We start from the raw sequence: 25,480 nt of genomic DNA on the forward strand, positions 1-25,480 counted from the left end.
AAGATATAAAAAGTATGGGGCTGAAGAGATGGCTTAAGAAACTCAGAGAAGCTGAACATGAAGGGCGACACGGTTGATGAAGGCACTGCTGAGCTGTAGCATGTAAAACCGTTGTTTTCAGTGAAGACCCAAAGATGTCTGTGGATGTACCAAGACTGAGGAATGGCTGCCAGCTGGAGAGATGGAATTGGAATCCAGAGACTTCTGTCACTAATTATGGGTGTTGGACTTGAAACGACAGATATTTGATATTTACATGGTAGTTATTACTTGCCTTGGTCTAGTTTCTCCTTGTTATGTCTTTTTATAAAGGAAATGTTTACTCTGTGCCATTATGTGGTGGAAATAATAACTTATGTTTTAATCACTCGGGGCTCATAGTTTTGAGGCACTCTTAAATCTCAAATAAGAACTGAAACCTTTGAATGGTGTTACAAATTGGCAAAGAATATGGGGACCATTAATGTTGAGCTAAATGCAATTTGCTTTGTGAAATGGTTGTGAATGTATGAGGGCCAAGGGTAGAATATGGGTTTTGAACATATGGCTCCATAGAATCAGGTGTATCTGGTTAAGATAGAGTCTGCAACTTGAGTTTCCAGCAAGCAGAGCCCTGCTGGGGAAGGGGTGTGTCACAGGGTTGGGTTTATCTTACATCCAGCTCTAAGAAGTGTTCAGAGTTATTTGAGTTCTGGCAGTTTTAACTGTGGCTGCTGTGTTTTCTGGCTCTTTGGTGATGTCTCTCTGCTCAGATCTACAGAAATGAGCCAGCTCCTTTTGGCTATGGTGTCAAAGGAAATAAACCCTTTCCTCCAATGCTTCTACAGCTTTGGTATTACTAAATTGTGGGTGTGTGGTGGATTTTTTTCTATGTACAGTCCCATGATATCTTGGAGTGACCAAATATCTAGAACATAAGACACACATGTGTTTAGTGTGTACCATAGCAAGTAGGGTACTTCTAAGGAAATGAACATGTTGTATTAAGAGAGAGCATCTAGGAGTCAATTGAGAAAATGAGAGGAAGCTTGGAAAGTATATGGATTGAATCCTAAATATTAACTAAAAGCTTATGTGATAAAGGCTTGTTACTTACATTAGGGTACTATTAGAGGTGGGAGAAAATTGAAGACACTATAGTTTTAAAAGGCAGTTCACTATGGTCATGCTCTTGAGTGCTACACCTCAACCCCCAGTATCTTTTACATGTTCTGCTTCCTGGGATCTATGAGTTTGAATCCCTCCTTCTTTCATGACTTTCTACCATATTCTGCCTTGCCATAGGACCAAAATGATGACAACATGTAACCATCAGAAACATCAGAAAGTGTGACACAACATATTACCTGGTTCATTACACGATGACTAAGGTATTTTGTACAATGACAGAAAGGAGAGTAACATAGACAATGACTGCAAACCTCTCTTGAAAGGTAAGCCATGACCCGAGAGTGGCGGCAGTACCCCAGAGTATGGATTTTACTTTATAAGCAACAGATCATATAAAGAGAAAATTAAAATTAACTTTGGGGATAAGGGGCTAAATAATTTTCAAAAGTATCCCGAGAAACAATACAGGGTCAAATAAGCCACAGGGGTAAAAAAGCAGGAAACATGGCTCAGTTCCTTTTTTCATTATTAGCTCCTAGAATAACACCACAAATTTGGTCAATGTGAATAAATAAAGAACTCAGCCACAGGAGTCAAAAACCTATTTAAGAGCAAGTAATATATAACTGAAGACATCAATGGGTAATAGTCATACTTTCTGTCCTCCCACTATTTATTGCAGATTGATTTTCAAAAGCAACCCAACACACCCTTGTATATGACAACCTTAAAGTACATTAGGAAATAAAGTATTTGCTTCAAGATCGCCACCCACTCCAATAACACATTAATCAAAGTTTGTGAATGTCCTAAATTATGTCAGAGGGCCAAAAGTGAATCAATCAGTGGTGCTCCACCACTCGGTCATCACACATTGTGTGTGCTTGTGCATGTGTGTGTGTGTGTGTGTGTGTGTGTGTGTGAATAATGACACCGAGAACACTGAATATTGGCCAACAAGACTTTTCAAAGTCTTCCATTTTATTAGTAGAGATATTTTTTTCATAAACACGTTGAACTCTCTGTTTCAGGAACAGGAGAATCATATGCTTGGGGACTTTTTGTTTTCTGAAAGAGAACTGAGTGCTCAAAGGGCCACATGTCAGTGTTGAAATGGTATTGTTCCATGAGAATTGTCAATATAAGTCATACATTTCATTTCTTCCCTCCCTGCTTCTCTAAGCACTGTTTTCACTTGTGCTTGTAAGTCGTCTAACTTCTGTTGGTCTATATGGCCTTGAAAATACCATCCATAATAACAATCAATAGGGACAGGATAGTATACACATTTCAGTTCCATCAGGGGTGTTAACTGCTGCAAAATCATGGTGACCATGGAAGTTGTGATGGGGTTAGACGTAAAGCTGAAATGTCGGAGTTGGGTACAGTGGCTTAGGGCTGGGAGGAGATCAGTGATTGTGGAATCTGTTAACAGACAATGATTTATCTCTAGATGTTGTAGGGTACCTGAAAGATTCTCTAGAAGAGTTTTCAACGGCTCAAAATCTTCAAAATACATGGGGTTGTCACTGACATTCAATAGCTTTAGATGTTTGGCAAGAGGGCTCTGGGACAAAATTTTGAAGTCTTTGTGGGAGAGTTCACAGAAAGTCAGGTACAGGAAATCAAGATCACGTGGCAGGCCTCTGTTGAAAGAAAATATAATGATGTCTCTGAAGAAAGATGATTATAAGAGGGAAGGTATGCATGTCTATGAACCTAAACTAAACTATTTTATACATATATTACAATAGTAGTCCACAAAGCATTTTAATTCACTTAATAGACATGTGGTTTAGAGAAAGTTACTCTTCTGCTCAGATATTGATTTTCAGTTTTGAAGCTGGCGCAATATACTTCTAAGGATGATTATGAGAAAGAACAAGTCAAGAACATATTGTACTTCTAGATCACCTAACTGATGTAGACTCAACACATACAGCTTCCAAATGAAATTAGTTGGACCAGTCTCTAGAGGACAATCTCCACATTCACGTCCCAACCTTTGGTGAATCATACATCAGGACAATTGCCTGACATTTTGCACTATGGGTATTAGACTATGAATATATGCATCACTGCTGCAGCATGAATGATTTCCCTGTCTCAAGTTCTATGTTTCTTCCATAGAATGACAGAGACCGATTTTGTTCACAAATATATTTATAGACACATCATAGTGTCTGTACATGATTGACTAGCTATTTGTAGAGTTCGGTCTCAGAAATATGGTATGAGGTTCACTTTGGGGCTGGATAGTTTTAAGCTTCCAGCATCACACATGCTTGAGTAGAAAGAGCAAAGTGTATTAAGAAGCCAAGCATTGCCCGAGAATGATTTCTGTTTTGAATTAATAACCATGTATAGGAAACACAGATGTGTTTCTGAAACCCTTACCTGATAATGTTTGCAAGTTTATTTGTCAGACAAGTTGAAGAGAATTTAAATTCCTTGAGGTGGTCCATTCGTGCAAGATGCATGATAAAAGTTCTGAAGATTTTCCCTTTCAGAGATTTGCAAGTGATTTTAGACAAACTAAGACTGTACAGTTGGACCATTTCAGATAAAAGTGTTGTAACTTCACTCAGAGAAGCATGCTCAACTGCCAGGTGATCAATGCAAACCAGATCCAGAAATTCTACTGTACTTTTGTAGTAAGATGGTGTATCAATTTTCAGATCTCGACAACAGAGATGTAGCAACCCTAAGCTCTGCTGAACTTTACTAAAAAGCAATGTATTGAAGTCATTTTTCTTCAAAGAACCATCAAGGGAAAGGTCCACTAGTAATTCCCTTACTGACTGTGTCTCAGTCTCTGAGGTGGCAATACTATGCTGGGCTTCTACTTTCAGAATAGAGTGTTCCGAGAAAGCACAAGAATGGAAGCACTTAGAGGCCCTGGTAATCATCTCAGGACACGTTGTCCTGCAGCCAACATCTTGCCTTAAATCTAGGATCCTCAGTTTTGGCCTCCTGTGGGGAAAAGAAGAGATAACACACCTGTGAGGGCACAAGCCTTAATGTAATCCAGCGGCATTGGGATGACATGCAGGGAAACTTTCCCTAATCCTTGCTCTGTACACATTATGCTAACCACTTGGCAATTTGTCCATGCAAAGTCAACATCCTTTGTTATTTTTCTATCCACTGTTCTCCAATTTAGTGTCATGTCTTTCTTCTATGCTTTGCTACCAAATACACAAATCCATTTAGTGCAGCCTAATTCATTTATATTTCATAATCTACACTGTACATCAGCTGCCTTCAAGATGACCCCAAGTGTTAGCTAATAATCTCATACTTCTTCAGTAATCATGCTTAACTATCTCAGAGAGATTGGTATGCTCCTTCATAATGTTCTGCTGTCTTACCACGTCTCTTTCATACACAGTCTTACCAAGAATCAGAGTTCTGTGCAGGAAGGACCTGAAGACCATCAATCATAGCTTTTAAGACATCACAGCGTGGCGCCGGTACACTTAATTTACCAATATGGAGACAGACAAAAGGCCAAAATTTGACCATGGCTGTTAGTGTCTTCTTATGACCACCCCTGAGGGCAGCCTTGAACAATGGCATATAAAGTTCTCTTGGGATCTCCCCAAGGGCACCAATTGTTGCAGGTTCATTGCCCAGTAGACACTGTGCAGCAAGTTCTAGTAGTGTTTCTGGCTCTTTTCCTTCCATCGTCAGAAACCTATATCATGGTAAGAAACATTAAGAATCCGTTACAACATATCCAGAGTATTTTATCACCAATCGTAGCAATGCACAAAATATTTACACAATAAATATGTTGTGAAACAGCCAATTATTTATGTACAACTCTACTATCAGCATACTCTTGAAACTGACTTTCATTATAGGGGTCTCTACATATGATAAAATGGCATTAGGAATTAGCATTAAGTAAGCAAAAAACAATGTTACTCACCTAGTTACCTAGCTTCCAAAATTTTTTTTACAAAGGATACAAATAATCCAGAAGAATATAGGTAATCTAACACAAAATCTGTGTCCTCTTCATTGTCTTCAAGACAGTGCCAACACACCAAAACATGTCTGGGCAAAGAGGTAAAGAATGAAATATCAGCATATGATCTGTCACATGACCATCACCATGCTTTGAAGCAGGTGAAGACAGACCGACACTATAAGAGATACTCATGAAGGCAGATGGGTACGATATTAAACTTAACATATAATTACACGCCAAACAGTGGGTAAGTGTGCTTGCTTTGCAAGTATGAGTACCTGAGAAGAGCTACATTTGATTTCCAGCCACCATGTGGAAAGCTAGGCAAGGGCATGCCTGCGTGGAGCTCCAGTCTTGGGGAGGGTGGGAGAAATGAGAATGTCTCTGGGCTTGCTGACTGAAAATGGAAGCTCTGAATTCAAACAGACTCTGCTTAAGCAAATAATTTCAGAAGAGAGAGGTTAAAAGTTGATTTTCTCCACTGACCTCCACATACATGTGCATGAGGCATGTTCATCTGTACTCACACATGCATAATGTATAGGTCCACACACATCACCACATCACACATAGTACACACACACACACACACACACACACACACACTCACACATATTTACATGCACATGCACACATACACACACACTACATGCGAAAAGATTGTTGCCATTAAGCTCAAGATTCAAGGAAAAAAATTGTGTGCTAAATACATATGTCTATACATATGTATTAGTTTTCTCTCACTTTTAGTCAGAGAAGTCTCTCTATTTAAATGATGGTACTGCTGAGGTGAATCAAAACTCAAAACTCATCAAAATAGCGAGAAGTGATATTTGAGATTTCAGCAATTAATAAGACATCTCTCTCATATTCTCCAATGGCTTATGGACTACAGAGGAAGAAGTGTGGGGAAAAATGTAAGAGCCAGAGTATGGGGAAGAGTAGTTTAGAATGGTATCTCCCAGACATAAAGTTGACACTATATTCATGACCTCACAGTAGTTTTCACTATTTGCACAAGACCAGCATAATATTGGGCAACTCCCAGGTTGTCATAGATGATAGAACAGAGCAAAAGAAAACATAGTCAATATATAAGAGAGAATAGTACAGTCAAAGTAGAGGTTCAATGGAGGGAGATGAGAAAGGGAGAACAAAGGAGGGTAGTAGGTGGGCGTGGTGGTTTGATTCAGGTGTCCCACATAAACTTAGGTGTTCTGAATGCTAGGTTCCCTGCTGATGGAGATTTGGCGATTAACACCTGCCTCCTTGAGGGTGTGTACTCTTGGGGGCAGGTTTGTGGATATTACAGCCAATTCCATCTTGCCAGTATTTGGCACACTCTCCTGCTGATGTTGTCTGTCTGATGTTGGCCAGGAGGTGATGTACACCCTCTGCTCATGCCATCATTTTCCTCTGCCATCATGCAGCTTTCTCTCAAGTCTGTAAGCCAAAATAAAACTTTTGTTTTCCCAAAAGCTGCTCTTGGTAGGGTTTTTCCAGTCAGTCATGCGACCTGACTGCAACAGCAAGTTGGTACCAGAGCAGTGGGACTTCTGCTACTAGAAACATAAATGTGTTCCCACTGGCCTTTTGGAGCTAATTTTTAAGATGAATGTGGATGGATTTGAAACCTTGGCCGAAGAGACGCCTTGCAATGCTGTAAGTACAGTTTACTGAACTATTCTGGTCAGAGTTGAAACATCTGAATGCAGTAGGAATTAAATACTGTGAGGTTTGGCTTATGAGGGTGAGAAAGAGCTTTGCCTGGCTAATGTAGGTAATTGAACAAGTTAAGAAGGAATTCAAAATAAATTCTGAGAACTAAATGCAAATGAAAACACAACATTCCAAAATTATAGGACACAATGAAAACAGGTTGAAGAAAGATGTGTATAGCTCTAAATGTCTAACATCACAAACTTGGAGATCATAAATGAATAACTAAATAAATCTGAAGGCATTGAAAAAACAAGAACAATCAAGTTCAGGGCAGAAATCAATGAATTAAAAACAAAGAAAAGAGTTTAAAAATGTGATGAGATGAATAGCAGTTCTTACAAACAAATAAGTTTGGCCAAATTGATTAAAAAAAAAAAACAGAGAAGATACTACTCAGAAATATTAGAGATTAAAAATAGAAATGTTGCAATAGACCCCAATAAAATGCAGAAAATTGGGCTGGAGGGATAGCTTAGTGGTTAAGGCATTTGCCTGCAAAGCCAAAGGACCAAGGTTTGATTCCCCAAGACCCACATTAGCTAGATGCACAAGGGGGCGCACACATCTGGAGTTTGTCTGCAGTGGCTATAGACCCTGGCGTGTCCTTCTTTCTCTCTCTCCCTCTTACTCTGTCAAGTAAACAAATAAATAAAAATAAAATATTAAAAACCAGGACTGCCATCTTTCAGGTCCCCCGGGTGCGGTTGTTCTGCCATTCCTTGCATCCTTTAACAAAATGGAGAAAATCATAAGGCTGTAATATCAAAAATTTACATTGCACAAAATCAGAATATCTGGAAGCCCAAAGACAGTTTGATCTTGCTTGCTGAATTTGGCTTTTTTGGCTGTTTGGATGTTTCTCTCTGCTTGGATGTATGAAAGTAGCTTTTGCCACCATTAATGGAACTTCCCCTGGATCTGTAAGCTTGAAATAAATGCCTTGGTCTTGTAAGCTATGTCAGGGTTGGAACACATGTTCTCTTTTCTTTTTGTTTTTTCAAGGTAGGGTCTCACTCTGGCTCAGGCTGACCTGGAATTCACTATGTAGTCTCAGGGTGGCCTCGAACTCTCAGCGATCCTCCTATGTCTGCCTCCCGAGTGCTGGGATTAAAGGCGTGTGCCACCAGGCCCGGCGTACATGTTCTCTTTTCATATGAAATCCTAACTTGGAAATTTTTTTTATGTGCTTGTAAGCTGTAGTAAGCATCAGTAGTACTGAATAGTATGCTAGAATGTGAATTTGAGAGTGGACAAGTAGGGAGGGATCAGTAGAAGGGATTTTATACAGGCAAGTCAAGGCAAAGCATAACGGGGGTATTTTGATGAGGGAAGGGGATAAGGGAGGCTGAGGGTAGAGGCACACAATATTAAAGATGGCAAAAATTGGTACCTCAGGGCCAAAGTGCCTTGCAGGGTGGAGAAATAATTACCTAAAAATGATTGGCTACCACTGGTAAATCCCAGTGACAAAACTGTGCTACCCCCAACACCCCAACAGAGAACTCGTGTAGAATGAAGCTCATGAACTCCCCCAAACAGCACAGGCAACTGAAGAAGCTCTTGGTTGCCCACCACAGCTAAATAGGAAGACCCTATTGCTGAGAACACTATAGGCTATGATCACAGGGCATTGAGAGATCAGGCTTGAGTTGAGATGGACACCACCTCCCACCTCCCTACAGGAGAGCTCTCATAAAGCTAGAAAGTCACCAATGAAGTGAACAAGCAGAGGATCCAGATGGCTACAAATATCCACCAGCCATGCAAAACGCTCCTGCCAGTGCAATAGAGACACACAGACTATGAGGGTAATCAACTGTTCTGTTAATGGATATGTGGCCTGCTCAGTGAGAGGGAACCAAGTAAGAAACCTATGGCTTGGAAGATTATAGAGCCTGGATGGAAGCTTGCACTGTTCATTAGTTAAAAGGAGAGGTTATGCCTGTCAAAAAGTCTTTTGCATGTCTAGGTTTCTCTCCTTTGATCCATGCTGATCTCACTCATAGCTAAGGAATCTGCTTTTTACATATGGACTGGAACACCACAGAGAAACCAGGACCCCTCAAAGTGACAAGAAAGGAAAGCCAGCTGCCTAGCAAGAGCTCTTGCCTTCTCTATCACATCCCCCAGGACAAAGAAAATACTACACAAGTGGTGAATTGAATATGATTTCTGCTCTGATGACCAGAGAACCTCCTTTAGGGAGGTGGCAGTAAAACTAAGTATACATAAAACTCATCAAAACAGAAAATTAGAATCTTCTGAGAGATCAACATTAAAGGACAATAATAACACAACCTGCAAAGCTCAGCCCGCATTGAAGAATGGGGGTGGGGAGGGATAGAGAAGTAAAAGCCACCTGGTGGGAAAAATACTCTGAGGCGTTGTTTCCACCACAGGATCCTGAAGTGATCACCAACACCCCCACTGAGGTAATGGAGCAGGGAAGAGGGTACATATGAGTATAACATGATGGGAATATAACTAATGTGCAATATGTTCAAATATTAAAGTTCTCAATTAAATTTTTAAAAATTGGGGTTGGATAGATGGCTTAGCAGTAAAGGCATCTGCATACAAAGCCAGGACCCGGGTTCGATTGCCCAGGACCCACATTAGCAAGATGCATAAGGGGACGCATACGCCTGGAGTTTGTTTGCAGTGGCTGGAGCCCTGACATGCCCATTCTATCTCTCTCTCTCTTCTTCTCTCTCTCTCTCTCTGTCTCTCCCTCCCCCTTCATTCTCTGTGAAATAAATAAATAAACATAAAATCAATTTAAATTAAAATTAATAAAAGTGCAGTCATTGAAACAAAGCTTTAGTGGAAACCATAACCGCAAAGAGGATGCCAGCAGCATTATCAGAGATTTTTGGGATTATGGGGAAAGAAAACAAAGGGGAAAAGAACATTATCATAAGCTGTAAAAGAAACAGACAATCAAAACACTCATAATTTTCCTTTCCACCTCAAAAACGTACAAAATGGCTAAAAAGTCTGGATTGCACTGAATGACAGAAAATATAACAACAATACTAGATATTTTCCAATAACAATGCAATACCACAAAAACTGAGCAAAATGAAGTAAAATTCTAAGGAAAACCACTCAAAAACAAAAAAGACCTCTGCTTGTTACTTACCTAATTTATGGGACTTTGTTTAAGCAGTCACACACTAAGAGGTACTAAGACATTGACCTTGGGTAGGAAAACTTGTTATGACCAAAACACATTAGTCAAGAATGAAGAATTATATTTTCTTGAGTCTTTTTAGGACTGCAATATCAAGAGATATGTAACATTCAAACAGGCCTGAAGACATGGTCCACAGTTTTAAAAGATGGACTACTTGTGTACATTAGAAGGCAAGAAAGGTTAATTATATATCCTTTGTTGGGGACTGATATTCATTCTGTGACACAAAATTCAAACTGTATTCAAAGCAATTTTACGGTCTCGGGAAGCACAGGGGCTGGTTTCACAAGTTGTTCCAATCACTATGGAAGAATGCTTCGGAATTTGATGTTCACGCCACTTTACAAGGTCAGCATGTTCCTGGGGGAATCTATGAACATTCAGGCAACTCAGTTCAAAAGATCAGCTGTGGATGTGCCTCAAATCTGGTTTAACCAGTGATCCAGTATCCAATTTAAGGAACCTGAAAGAATTCTAGCCCACGTTGATTTTTCTCTAACAAATTCTACATCAAATATGTCAGGGAAAATGGCTCAGTGTGTAAAGTTCTTGCCACTCAGGCCTGTGGACCTGAGTTCAAATTCCTGCTACCATTGTAAAAGTGAAGTTCTGCAGTCCAAACGTTGGGTGAATGGAGGTACAAAGAGCACTGGAGTTTTCTGGCTAACTATATGAAACTACGTGTTCTATATTTAGGGAAGACAGACAACCTAAAGTTCTGGCCTCAATCCATGTGCATATACATGTGTACACCATTCTGCCACCACACATAGAAACACAAACAGTCATGCACACACACCTCACCAACATACACACAGCCAACATACATCCCTAAGGTAGTGTATAAACTTAATTTAATTTCAAAAATACCTACAGTGCTCACTTCTGCAGCATATATGTTAAAATTGGAATGATACAGAGAAGCATGGGGCCTGTGCAAGGAGGACATGCAAGTTTGTTAGGCATTCCATACTTTTATGTGCCCATACAAAGAATACACTTAATACATAAAAAGAATACCTACAGACATTCTATGGAGTTAGACAACTTTACTCTAAATTTCTTATATGTGAATAAATATATGAATAAATAGCAATTAAATAATGAAAAGAAAGTTAAATAACAGAGGACTTGTGATATTAGATAAGTAAGAATAATACAATTTTTTTTAATTTTTATTTATTTGAGAGTGACAGACAGAGCAAGAAAGGCAGATAGAGAGAGAGAGAGAGAGATAATGGGTGTGCCAGGGCCTCCAGCCATTGCAAACAAACTACAGATATGTGCGCCCCCTTGTGCTTCTGGCTAACGTGGGTCCTGGGGAATCAAGCCTCGAACCGGGGTCCTTAAGCTTCACAGGCAAGTGCTTAACCAGTAAGCCATCTCTCAAGCCCCACAAATTTTTGAGGGCTAGGAAGATAGCTCAGTACATATAGTGTTTCAATAAGCATAAGTTCCTGAGTTCAATCCCTAGAAACCACATAAAAATGTCAGGTGCTTTGGTATGCACATGTAATCTCAGTGCAAGGAAGACAGTCCTTGGTGGATCTGAGGCTTGCTGATCACCTAGTCTGACCTATCTGGTAATATTCAGGCCCATGAGAGACCCTGTCTCAAAAGTGAAAAATAAAGAATGGATAAAATTACTAAGGAGCACACTCAAGATTGTCCTGTGGCTTCACAAAGCATACACATGTGCATATGCATCGACACACATGAAGCACACTTATATATCACATATTCCCACACATTAAAATTAAAATCTGTAATGACTACATTTCAGGGAGTAAGAACAGAAAAACAGTCAAATGACAGCACAAGACCCAGAATGAGAAGGAAATGGAAAATAGTATATAATAAAGGTGACATGGAAATCCTTTGGGGTAAGACAGACATGTAAAACATAGTACTAAGACATTTAGCATTTTTCATTCTTCCAAAACCAGTGCCACATGGAGGATGCTACCACATTCTACTACAACATTAGGATGAGGACTGGTCTTGGACCACAGCTGTGGCAGCTGCTGAATGGTAACAATGAGAAGCAAAGAGTACTTTCAGCAATCTTCTTTCAGGCTTCTGTCTTTCAAACGAATTAAAAATCTTTCTATCTGGAGACTTTAATGGGACTTGCCCTCCAAGTATCTTTCTAACTGTACCAGTTCAGAGCAGTTAGCTTATAATTAATGATGGTAATCTATAGCCAGAGCAACTTAGAGAAGGAAAAGATTTATTTCATCTTATAGGGTCAGAGAGTAGAGTCTATCATGGAGAAAGTGTAATAGGAACCGAAAGCCAGCAACCATATCAGCACATCAGTGGGGAGGAGGTAGAGAGAGAAAGACAGCAGCAGCAAGGAGGACTAACTATAAATCCCCACCCCAAGGAAACACTTCCTCCAGCAATGCTCACTGTCCTAAAGATTTTGCAACCTTCCCAAACAGCTCCACCAACTGAGGTATTAAAACATGTGATTCCATGGAGGACACTTCATATTCAAACTAGCCACGGTGACCAAGAACTGGTATTAAGAGATGAGAAGAAAAGGGTGGGAGTATGGTGAAAGGAAACACGTGATATGTCAACAGAAAAAGGTGGGAAGACACAATGAGGATAGATGAACAACGAGATAGAGTGGAAGGATAATCAATTAAAATGCATTGTGTTTGGAAATGTCATAATAATATCTAAAATTCTCTAACGAAAAATATAATTAAACTAAAAAGAGTACTCAGACAAATGGTATAATGCCAAAATTTATTGGCAATTAGATACATGTGAATTAAAATTCTAGTGAGCTCCAATTCAGTGGCAGGCATATAGGCAAAAGTTTTAAATGTAAGGGAATAACTTCTGCTAGCGAGGCTGTGGGAATACAATCACTCTCACTCATTGCTAGTAGAAATGAAAGCTAGTAAAAGTTTTCCATGAAAAATATAAAAGTATTTAACATGGTTACATGTGATCTTAACTATTGGGCACAACAATCTCAGTCATACTTCTCGCAATGTACTGTGATGTACATCACCACTAAGCATAAAAATGCATACACCCAAGATATTCACTGAGTGATTATTTTTGATATGAGATCCTGTACCTTTGGTGAATAGCCCATACCAAAAGAGCCTATACAATGGTTAATGGTTTAATGAATGAGTCAGGTGTATCTATAAAAAAAAAAAAAAAACTAATGAAAATCTATATGAAATGGGAGGGAATATTTTCCAAGACAGCTATCATTTGAAAATACAAAGAAAGAAATATGTAAAGTCTGCTATTCTTCATGTAAGAAGGTAATATAAGAACATATAGGGGCTGAAAAGAAGGCTTGGTGGTTATGGTGCTTGCCTGTGAAGGCTAAGGAACCAGGTTCGATTCCCCAAGTCCCGTGTAAGCCATATGCACAAGGTGGTACATGTGTCTGGAGTTTTGTTTGCAATGACTAGAGGCCTTGGTGTGCCCATTCTCTCTCTCTCTCTCTATCTAATAAATAAGCAAAAATAAACTTTAAAAAAAGACACTGAAAGAACATAATATCTCACGTTTGTGCAAAATGCCTGACAGAAAGTTCAGACCTAAAACTGAAGGGGTGTGTTTTCTCTACAGCAAAAGGATAGTAAATGACAATACAGGAGAAGGGAAGACATATGGGGTTATATTTCTTAAGATATTTACGTTTGTAGAGCTTGGCTTCTCTGAATAATGGAAATGTTTCACAATCCAGAGTATAAACACAGTTAGCTGTTGAATCTGAAGTTTTCAGTCTTCAGAGGATTTCCTCTGTCTTGTGTCAAATACCATATACTCAGTGACCCTCCAAATATTTTTGGCCCAAAAGTGGGGCAAATGGGAGGATAACAAAACATATTTGTCACTACTGAATATTTACAATCTAGGCATAAGAGAAGATGAAATATGGGAATAGATTGGAAGATTAGAAGCTTCCATACACACATAGTGAGTGAAAAGAGTCAAGGTCAAAGTTGAAGTATGGAAACACATCCTTAATACTGGCACTTCTGAAGTGGAGACAGGAAGGTCAGGAATTAACGGTCATCCCTAGGTACATAGTGATTTTGAGGCCAGCTATGCTTCATGAGGTCATGACTTAATGAAACAAAAATAAGCAAACAAAAAAAGAGAAGAAGAAAAAGAAGAAGAAGAAGAAGAAGAAGAAGAAGAAGAAGAAGAAGGAGAAGGAGAAGGAGAAGGAGAAGGAGAAGGAGAAGGAGAAGGAGAAGGAGAAGGAGAAGGAGAAGGAGAAGGAGAAGGAGAAGGAGAAGGAGAAGGAGAAGGAGAAGGAGAAGGAGAAGGAGAAGGAGAAGGAGAAGGAGAAGAAGAAGAAGAAGAGAGTACATGACCAGGCTGGTGTTAGGACAACAGAAAAGTGTAGAGAAGCAAAAAGGTTCTGAAGCCAGAAGTATCAAGCAGCACAAGCTCCCAGCACCAGCTCCATAGTGGACAAATGGAAGGAAAAGCCCCACGCAAAATGAGAATCAAGAGGCCCTGATCAAGACACTGGGATTCCTACAAAAGGGTAACTGGCAAATAGTCACAAACCTTAAAATCGGTAACATTGCCATAGCATGGACTCCACCTTCACTACAGGTCAACACTGGAGAAGAAATCACTTCTATCACTCCTCTTGTCTCAAAATGTTATAGCCAGGTATTGGGATTTGAATGGGAACTGTCCACCATAGGCTCATGTGTTTGAAAATTTGGTCCCCATCTCGTGGTCTTGACTAGGAAGGTTATGGTATGTTTAGGAAGAGGGGTCTTGATGGAGGAAGTGGGTTACTGCAGGTGGGCTTTGAGGTTTATAGCAAAGTCTTAGTTTTTGCTCTCTTGGCTTGCTGAACAGATTGCAGTATGATGAGCCAGCCTCCTGCTACTCCACGATGCCTTTCCTGCTACGAAGAAAGGCAACCCCTTTTGAAACTTTAAGCCAGAATAAAACGTTTCCCTCCTGAACCTGTTTCCTCCCTGGTATTGTTTCACAGAAATGAGTAAAGAAACTAGAATAGCAGAGATCATCTTGAGAGGAGCCAATTGTTAAGACAGAACTACTCTGGTGATCTGAAAGCAATGAGAAGTCCAAATAAATCAGAAGATATGCTGGAAAGATGTCTCAGCACCTAAGGCTCCATCCTTCAAAGCCTAACAAGCTGAGGTTGATTCCCCAGTACCTACGTAAATCCCAATGAAGGTGGTGCTTGTATCTGGATTTTGTTTGAGGTGGCACCCATTATCTACCTATCATCTATCTACCTATCTATCTGTCTATCTGTCTATCTTTCTATCTATCTGTCTGTCTATCTATCTATCTATCTATCTATCTATCTATCTATCTATCTATCAATCATCGATCCAACTATCTATCATCTGACTTTCAAATAAATAACTAAATTTTTAAAAGCTGAAGAACATGGGACAGGTTGCCAGAGCTCCTGAGTGGGCTCTGGCTAAAGAATGAAATTATGAGGAGGGTTAATTGCAGACACAGGTAGTCAGAAGTTCAGGTGGCAGATGCTCAGGCAGTGATGGGTAGACTACTCAGAGGTCCTATCATTTATACAATGAATAAACTTGATCACTATAGGGTAAGTGAGGAGACTGAGGCCCATAGTTGATGTTTGCTCACAGTTATGAATATACAGCTAACTATGTGGCATATGGTTCCATACTGGTGACAGTGAGAATTCAGAATCTCAGGACCATCAGAGCATTAGGTTTCAGCAGCCTCCTCCCTCTGATAGACTGTCTCCATATGAGCAGGATATGAATGCACTGAGCCTAATCCAACAACACAAATCTCACTGTTTGCTTTATTTTCCCTCACTCTAAAACACACTTGTTACATGCTTCTTGACACGGACATTATCTATCTCAGGATTTATAAACTTGGGGCCCCAGGAGGGAGGGAGATCATTTCTATGTCTACAGGCAGCAAAGCTATATGGGGACAGCAGATGTTCCTTGTACACAAAGAAGGGAAGCTTGGGAGAAGTCACCCCTATCAGACATTTTGACCTTGATTCCCTGGACTCAGCACCAGCATAAAAGGGGGAAAGATAAAATAATCCAACTTTAGCCTATCACTCCTTCAATCAGACATACTCCAATCTTAGAGGACATAGATAAAAAAGTTACTCAAAGATTTTGTCCTTTTAAAAAATTCACTTGTGCATATGTATGTCTATGTGTCTGTAGGGGTGCACATTCACGTGTATTCAAGGGGAGGTGAGAATAACCTCAGGTGATGGATGGTCCTGAGGAACACCATCCATTTTTTGTTTTGATGCAAGGTCTCTCATTGGCCTAGACTTTGCTAGTTAGGCTAGAACGGTTGGACAGCATAGCTAAGTATCCTCCTCCTTTTGTTATCCCCACGGAGATAACTGCATGTATGTGTTTACTGTGTTACCCTTCTCAACAATCAGGGAATTGAATCAGCCATTAATAGATGGATGGATAAAAAGATACGGTCTAAGTACACAATGGATTATGTTTTAACAATAAGGAATAAATATAATCCTTCCAATTGTGTGAAAATATATGGAACTAGAAAGCACCAAAATAAGCAAACTATGTCAATTCATGGAAAAGCAAATATTAATGGGTTTCTGTCATATGCAGAACCTATTCTTTTTTTTAAAATTAATTAATCTATTTGTTTGAGAGCAACAGACACAGAGAGAAAGACAGATAGAGGGAGAGAGAGAGAATGGGCACGCCAGGGCTTCCAGCCTCTGCAAACGAACTCCAGATGCGTGCGCCCCCTTGTGCATCTGGCTAACGTGGGACCTGGGGAACCGAGCCTCGAACCGGGGTCCTTAGGCTTCACAGGCAAGCACTTAACTGCTAAGCCATCTCTCCAGCCCAGAACCTATTCTTAAACATCCTCTCTCTCTCCCCCTCTCTCTCTCTTTTTCTCTCTCTCTCTCTCTCTCTCTCTCTCTCACACACACACACACACACACACATATAAAGAAAATGAGCAGGGCCAGTTTAGGTAGAGGAAGTGGGCCTATAGGAATCAGAAAGAGGAAACAAGGTTGAAAATGACACCAGAACCATCATTAACATCTACAAAATGTCATAATGAATTCAAGCTATTTATATGGCAACTATAAACCTTAAATATTTGACAAACCTGATGACAAGATAATTAATAAACACTCTGCAAATATGACTTTAAAATCCAATAAAGCTGAACACCTGTCACCCTGAATAAGATTAAGGACAAATGACGACCAAGTGAAATGAATTATCCTGAATGAAATCCTGAAAGAAAACTGGCATTACTGGGCTGGGGAAATGGCTTGGCAGTTAAGGCACTTGCCTGCAATGCCTAAGGACCCTGGTTCAATTCCCCAGGACCCATGTAGGCCATATGCACAAGAGGATGCATGCATCTGGAGTTTGTTTGCAATGGCTGGAGGCTCTGGCATGCTCCTTCTCTCTTTCTCTCTGTCTCTCAAATAAATAAATAACATGCTTTTAAAAAGTGGCATTATTTTATTTTATTCTTTGTTTATTTTTACCTAAATCTTTGAGAGCAACAGACAGACAGAAAGAGGCAGAGAAAGAGAGAAAATGGGTGTGCCAGGGCCTCTAGTCACTGCAAAGGAACTTCAGACGCGTGTGCACCCTTGTCCATTTGGCTTACATGGGACCTGGGGAATCCAGCCTGAACCCGGGGCCTTTAGGCTTCATAGGCAACCACTTTCCCGCTAAGCCATCTCCCCAGCCCCCCAAAAGTGGCATTATTTTAATAAAATAAATAAATATAAAATAAAATATTACTTTTCAGTTAAACTGTAGATGACATTAACATTTCACTAATGTTCACAACATACTTTTGTAGTTTTATAATTTAATAAAATGCCTACACTGGAGAAATCTTGGTGAAGAGCCCCTTGTAGGTCTGAACTTATTTTGAAATTAGAAAATAAAAGGGTAAATACTAGTCAGAGAAAGAAGAACACAACTGTAATCCCAACAGTAAGCAGGCTGAGGCAGGAACATTACAGAGTAGCAGGCCAGCCTGTAAATTATACCAACTGGGTGAAAAGACTAAGTGCTCTAGAGAACCTTTGATAAGAAACTAAACCCGTCACTTTAGATGAATACTATCTGGTTTTCGGATAGAGCCAGTATTTTTTGAAATAAAACAAACACAACAGAAAGGGAAATAAATACCTATATGGCTCAGCCCTTACTAATTTGAAAGGCTGAAAGTAAAAAAAAAAAAAAAAAAAAGACCGGGGGTGGGGGGGGGTACGAAGCTGAGATGTAGGCAAAGATTATGTCCTTTTCTGTGTGATAGGGTCTTACTACGTAGCACAGACTTGCCCAGATATCCAAATCCCCAATCCCTGAAAAGCTGGTATCACAGACATTTGCCACTCCGCCCAGCCTAGGGGCATAAATTTCTAAATAGAAATAGAAAGGCTGTTTGAGGAACTTTAATAGAGCAGAGGAACTGATTGCTCCCACAGCGGATGTTGCGCACGCCTCAGGATAAGGTGCTGCCTCAAGGGAGGGGAGGGAACATGGAGCCGAGCCACTCCTTCACCAGCCCATGTGTCCCTGAACCTCAGCCCCAGATGATTTGGGCCCAAACAGGGTCAGTTTATTAAAGGACACTGCACTGTTAAAAGTACCACAACTGGGAGGATCAGGAAAACCTTCTTACCGTGGACCTCAGCGATGGTGGCCTCTTCTTTCTGGAAGCGGCTAAAGGTAAAAACGCCACAAGTTCCCTTAGCAACAGATTCTCAACCGTTACCTGTGGAATTTAGAACACTCCCTAGAAAACTCCAATTGGCCGGGCTTGGGCCTCCTGACTCCTGATCCTTCAGAGCCACAGTGTGCTGGGAGGCGGAGCCAAGCTCCCTGCCCTTCCTGGAATCCTACAAGGCTTGTACTCAAGCTCAGAGAAATAATGGCCCAAGTTAGTGGATGAAGCAATAGGTACTCTCACTTAAAAATCACTGGACTCGTCAATTAAAGCCGTCATACATAAGTGACCCTGCTTTTCATATTTATTAACAACAACAACAACAACAACAACAAAAACCTACTTGATAAAGGGGCTTGTAGTGACACAATGTGAGAAGATGAATGAAAAAGAGAGGATCCCAGTGGTTTTAGATGGAACTGAGTAAAATAATAAAACCACATATCAAAAACTTAAAATAAGTTATATTTGATTCTAATTTCTTGTGAAATTTCAATTCCATCTATTGCTTTTTCTCCTGTGCCTATTAAGATAATAATATAATTTCCCAAGTCCTTTAATCCAGTGAATCACTGATCAATTTGAAAAAAATAAGCCACTCTTATATTTCATGGGTAACATGTGACTTGGTTGAGGTGTGTTATATTTAATGTACTGATTATTTAAGTTACTAATGTTTGACTGAAGTTTTTTGCATCTCTATACAAGTATATTTATCTAACTTTCTTCATGATGTCTTTGGTGCATTGTCACAGAAAGGCTTGTCTTATGAAAGGAAATACAAGTGACTTTATATCTATATCCTGGATCATACTGTGTAGGTCAGATTCTACTCCTTCTTACAAAAGTTATTTGGAATTTACCAATTGATCCTTATTTCCAGCAGAAAAATGTGAGCCTAAGACATAGAACTCAGTTTTGACTGTATCAGTTCCAACCCTGATGTAAACCTAGGGAACACCAGTCAATCTCCAAGCTCTGTGCAGGTCACTGAGGCTGTGAGACTCAGGTATGACTCACTTATACATGCCCTTGCAGCGAGTGACTGTCTATATCACTCATCTCTCACACATCTGCAACACAGCTATTACCATAAATCTAAGACTCTAGAACTACACAAGCAGAGACTTACTTGCAATGGCACAGATTCCTTATTAAAAAAATAATCATGGGGCTGGAGAGATGGCATAGCTGTTAAGAATTTGCCTGTGAAGCCTAAGGACCCTGGTTTGAAGCTCGATTCCCCAGAACCCATGTTAGCCAGATGCACAAGGGGGCGCACCCGTCTGGAGTTCGTTTGCAGTGGCTGGAAGCCCTGGCACACCCATTCTCTCTCTCTCTCTCTCTCTCTCTCTCTCTCCCTCTTTTTCTCTGTCTATTGCTCTCAAATAAATAAATAAAAATGAACATTTTTTTAAATAATAATAATCATGGCCTGCATCACTGCTCAATGAGCTATTCACCTTGGTGTTCACCTGAAATTATTCAAATCCTATGGCCTTTATACTCAGACATGAACCAGCCTAGCATCAAATCAGGTGCACAAGGAATTCATAAGTATCTAGATTCAACTTTCTTTTTTTTTAATTTTTTATTTATTTATTTAAAAAAAAATTTTTTTACTGCACTGTTTCTATATTGACTATATTTATTTTAAATTTAATTTATTAGTTTTCTTTTCAGCAAATACAGGCAGTTTGGTAACATTGGTTAGGCTCATCCATGATCTACCCCCTCCCATTGGACCCTTCTTGTTGATGTAAATGGGTCGTGCATTGTGGAGTTAGCCCACAGTTATTGGTACGATAAATGTCTCTGCATATCATGACCCAACATTTGAGTCTGACATTCTTTCTGCCCTCTCTTCTGCAAAATTTCCCTGAGCCATGTTGGGTTCATTTTTGGTCTGTGTCAGTGCTGAGGTGTTGGGGGCCTCTGAGGCTCTGGCTCTCTGATTTGGTAGGAGTTGATTTTTATCTCTGTGTTGGTCTCCTTCCCCTTTGTGCTGGTATCCAGTTCATCAGGAAAACATCACCCTTGCTTATTTCGCCAATTTTCCTTGGTTTCAGTCGGGCCCCTTTTGAGGTATGTTGGGGCAGCTCTCTCCTTAGGATCTGCATCTATCTGAAAAAGAGAAGCAGATTCTCCAACAGAGAGTAAGTTAGCACCCAGAAAATTGAGATAACAATTACTTTTTTGATAGAGAGTTTGATAGGTGTAGGCCCTCTTGAACCCCATGGCTGATGGTAGCTTGATATTGGAGAGTGGGCTTATGTTTGGGTATGGTTCTGACTTGATTCCCAGCTCCAGCTATGGGTCTCGTACCACTGAGGGGATCAGTTAGCCAAATCAAGAGCAGTTCGTGCCCCACCATGGCTGTGTGCCACTATTGCACTTGTGTGGGCATCACATCAGGTTATTTGTTGCTAATTAGGTTAGACAATGAGTTGCTTGGACAGATACCGGTCATTTCCACCAGTCGCCCATGTAGCAACTTCTGACACTAGACACGCTGACTGTCTGGGGACTGACATTTTACATGTCAGCTGCGTATGGAGTCTTCAGCAATAGGGTCTTACCACTGGCCTTTGGTGGGTCATCAAGTACTCTGACAGAAGTCTGTCATTGTTTTGGGAAACCTTGTAGTTTTCTCTGACCAAAAGCTCATTGTGGATGGCAGCCCCAAGCTGTAAGTGGGGGTTACAGGTCAGTGCCCACTAAGAAATTGACGAAAAACATAACTAATATACAAGAGTTAGAGAGGAGGGGGGGGGGATAGGGAGGGAGGGAAGATGTAGAAGGTTTAGGTTACTCTTGATCCTACACTCTCCAGTGTCTTGTGGTTTAGGTGTTTCCTGTAAGGGTCTAGTGAAGGTTCAGCCATTTGGTCTGTCTTTTAGGAAGTAGAATTTTATGGTACCATTGCCGTTTGGGTCCAGATTACTGTTTTCCACCCATCGATGCCCTCCCCACCCTCCCCATCCATCCTATTGTCTAGTCCATGAGGTGCTTGCTGGGTATGTAAGGTGTCTTGGGTAGATTCAGGTTAGGTGTTGTAGATGAGAGACTATGTGTCAATTTTTTTCTGTGATTGGGTAAGTTCACTGACAATGATCTGTTCCAGGTTCAACCATTTTTCCTCAATTTTTTTTGCGTCTTTTTTTCTTACTGCTGTATAGAATTCCATTGTGTAGATATACCACATCTTCATTATCCATTCTATTAATGATGGACATCTGGGTTGATTCCAGCTTTTAGCTATTATGAATTGAGCCGCTAAAAACACGGATGAGCAAATCTCTCTGGCCTTTGGTTTGAAGATTTTAGGGTAGATGCCCAATAAGGGTATAACTGGGTCTGTTGGCATCTCTATAGTCAGCTTTTTCAGGAGTCTCCATATTGCTTTCCAAAGTGGTTGTGCCATCCTACATTCCCACCAACAGTGAATGAGTGTTCCTGCTTCTCCACATCCTCGCCAGCATTTATTTTCATTTGATCTTTTAATGTTGGCTGTCCTTATTGGGGTAAGGTGCATTCTCATAGTTGTTTTAATTTGCATTTCTCTGATGGTTAGGGATGATGAACATTTTCTTAAGTGTGTGTTCGCCATTTGTATATCTTCCTCTGTGAATTGCCTGTTCAACTCTGAGCTCCATTTTGTGAGTGGGGTATTTGTCTTCTTATTGTTTAGACTTTTGAGTTCTTTGTAGATTCTAGAGATTAGGCCTCTATCAGTTGGATAACCTGCAAATATTTGCTCCCATTCTGTTGGTATTCTATTGGCTTTGCTTGTTATATGCTTGTCTGTAAAGAAACTCTTCAGCTTCATATGATCCCATTGGTTGAGTGACTGTTTAAGAACTTGAGCCACTGGGTTTTTTTTTTTTTTTTTTTTTTTTTTTTTCTGGAAGTCCTTTTCCGTTCCTATATCATGTAAAGTACGTCCTAAATTTTCTTCCAGTAGTATTCGAGTTTCTGGTCTTATGTTGAGGTCTTTGATCCATTTGGATTTGAGTGTAGTGCATGTTGAAATGTGTGGATCAAGTTTTGGTTTCCTGCATGTGGTTATCCAGTTTGTCCAGCACCATTTGTTGAAGATGCTATCTTTTTTCCAGCCTATATTGTTCGGGCCTTTGTCGGATATCAAGTAGCTATAGTTGCTTGACCCAAAATCCGGGTCCTCAAGTCTATTCCATTGGTCTATACTCCTGTTTTTATGCCAGTACCATGCTGTTTTTATTACTATGGCCTTGTAGTATAGCTTTATATCAGGTATGGTGATGCCACCAGAGGTATTTCGTTTGCTGAGGATATGTTTGGATATGCGAGGCCTTCTGTTTTTCCATATGAACTTTGAGATCATTTTTTTCTATCTTTGTGAAGAACATTGTAGGGATTTTAATTGGAATTGCGTTAAATCTATATATTGCCTTTGAGAGGATTGTCATCTTCACAATGTTAATTCTGCCTATCCAGGAGCATGGGAGGTCTTTCCATCTTCTCAAGTCCTCCTCAATTTCTTTTTTGAGAGTTTTTATATTTTTGTTGTATAGATCTTTTACTTCCTTGGTTAATGTTATTCCAATGTATTTTTGTTGTTGTTGTTGCTACTGAAAATAGGACTATGTCCTTTATTTCTTTTCTGTATCTTTGTCATTTGCATACAAAAATGCTACCGATTTTTGTGCATTGATTTTGAATCCTGCTACTTTGCTATAGGAGTTAATCACCTTCAGGAGTTTTAGGATGGAGTCTCTTGGGTCTCTTACATATACAATCATGTCATCAGTGAATAGAGCTAACTTAACATCTTCCTTTCCAAATTGTATCCCTTTTATTTCCTTCTCCTGTCTTGTTGCTTGAGCTAGGACTTCCAGAACTATATTGAAAAGCAGAGGTGAGAGAGGACATCCCTGTCTTGTTCCTGATCTCAATGGGAATTCCTCCAATCTCTCTCCATTAAGTATTATTTGGGCCTTTGGAGCTTTGTATATTGCCTTTATTATGTTAAGATGTGAACTGGCCATGCTGATTCTCTCCAAAGTTTTGATCATGAAGTGATGTTGTATCTTGTCAAAGGCCTTTTCTGCAGCTATCGAAATGATCATGTGGTTTTTATGTTTAAGCTTGTTTATGTGGTGTATTACATTGACCGATTTTCGTATGTTGAATCACCCTTGTGTTCCTGGGATAAATCCCACTTGGTCAAGTTGGATAATGCTTTTGATGTGTTGTCGGATTCGGTTTGCGAGTATTTTGTTCAGGATCTTTGCATCTATGTTCATTAGGGAAATAGGCTGGTAATTTTCTTTTCTTGTGGCATCTCTGCCTAGTTTTGGGATTAGGGTGATACTAGCTTCATAGAAGGAGTTGGGTAGCTTCCCCTGTTCTTCAATTGTGTGGCACGGTTTTAGAAAGATTGGTTTGAGTTCTTCCATGAAGGTATGATAAAATTCGGCTGGGAATCCATCTGGTCCTGGACTCTTCTTTTTTGGGAGGTTTTTTTTTTTTTTATTACTTTTTCAATCTCCATGAGTGTGATGAGTTCATTGAGGTGATTAATCTGCTCTGAGTTTAGCTTTGGTAGATGATATGCGTCCAGGAACTTATCCATCTCCTCCACATTTTCCAGTTTTGTGGAGTAGAGTTTTTTGAAATAAGTCCTGATGATTCTGCCAATTTCACTTATGTCTGTTGTGATCTCTCCTTTTTCATTTTGAATTTTGTTAATTTGGAGTCTCTCCTTTTTTGCTTGATCAAATTGGCCAGCGGTTTGTTACTCTCGTTTATTTTTTCAAAGAGCCATAGCTTTGTTTTGTCAATTGCTTAATTGTTTCCTTGGTTTCTAATTCATTAATTTCTGCTCTGATTTTAATTATTTCTTTCCTTCTGGAGCTCTTTGGGTTGGATTTTTCTTGTTTTTCCAGTGCCTTTAGGTGGATGGTTAGGCTATTGATTTGGAATCTTTCTGTCTTTTTTATGAAAGCATTGAGTGCTATGAATTTTCCCCTGAGGACTGCCTTCATTGTGCCCCATAAGTTTTGGTATGATGTGTTCTCATTGTCATTCAATTCCAGGAATTTTGCAATTTCATTTTTTATTTCATCCACTATCCATTTATTGTTTAAGAGTGTGCTATTCAATTTCCTGTTGCCGTTGGGATTCTTGGTGGTTTTTTTTGTTGCTTATTTCTAGGAATACAGCATTATGATCTGATATCATGCAGGGAATTATGTCGATTTTCCTAAATTTGTGGAGGCAGTCTTTGTGGTCCAGTATATGGTCTCTTTTAGAGAATGTTCCATGGGCTGCTGAGAAGAATGTGTAGTCTGTGAATTTGGGATGGAAAGTTCTGTAGCTGTCCGTTAGGTCTAAGTGTTCTGTGGTTTTCTTGAGTTCTCTTACTTCCCTGTTGAGTTTCTGTTTGGATGACCTGTCTATTACTGATAATGGTGTGTTGAAGTCCCCAGCTATGATGGTGTTGGTGGTTATTTCTGTTTTATTGTCATGTAGGTTTTGGTTTATGAACTGTGGTGCCCCTGTGTTTGGTGCATACAGATTTATGATTGTAATATCCTCTTGATGGATTGTTCCCTTGATAAGTAGGAAGTAGCCTTTTTGTCTTTTTTGATTGTTTTTGGTTTGAAGTCAATTTTATCCGATATTAATATAGCTACACCTGCTTGTTTCTTATTCCCATTTGCTTGGAATATTGTTTTCCACCCTTTCAC

General features: G+C 39.8%; 1 protein-coding gene and 1 non-coding gene across 2 annotated transcripts; one reads left to right on the forward strand and one right to left on the reverse strand.

Annotated features, from left to right (window-relative positions):
- Nucleotides 1-2,212: 2,212 nt before the first annotated feature.
- On the reverse strand, nt 2,213-4,797 carry LOC101613003 (melanoma antigen preferentially expressed in tumors-like). The gene is made up of 3 exons (XM_004668760.2): nt 4,508-4,797; nt 3,508-4,083; nt 2,213-2,756 (listed from the first exon to the last, which is right to left on the reverse strand). Exons 1-3 carry the CDS (start codon nt 4,795-4,797, stop codon nt 2,213-2,215), a joined length of 1,410 nt encoding a protein of 469 aa, XP_004668817.2.
- Nucleotides 4,798-10,879: 6,082 nt separating this feature from the next.
- On the forward strand, nt 10,880-10,981 carry LOC123456891. The gene has a single exon (XR_006634760.1). It is a non-coding gene; the product is annotated as a U6 spliceosomal RNA (small nuclear RNA).
- The last annotated feature ends 14,499 nt before the right edge of the window (nt 10,982-25,480 follow it).

The sequence above is a fragment of the Jaculus jaculus genome, chromosome X (genome assembly GCF_020740685.1).
Source record: "Jaculus jaculus isolate mJacJac1 chromosome X, mJacJac1.mat.Y.cur, whole genome shotgun sequence".
Classification (NCBI taxonomy): Eukaryota; Metazoa; Chordata; class Mammalia; order Rodentia; family Dipodidae; genus Jaculus; species Jaculus jaculus.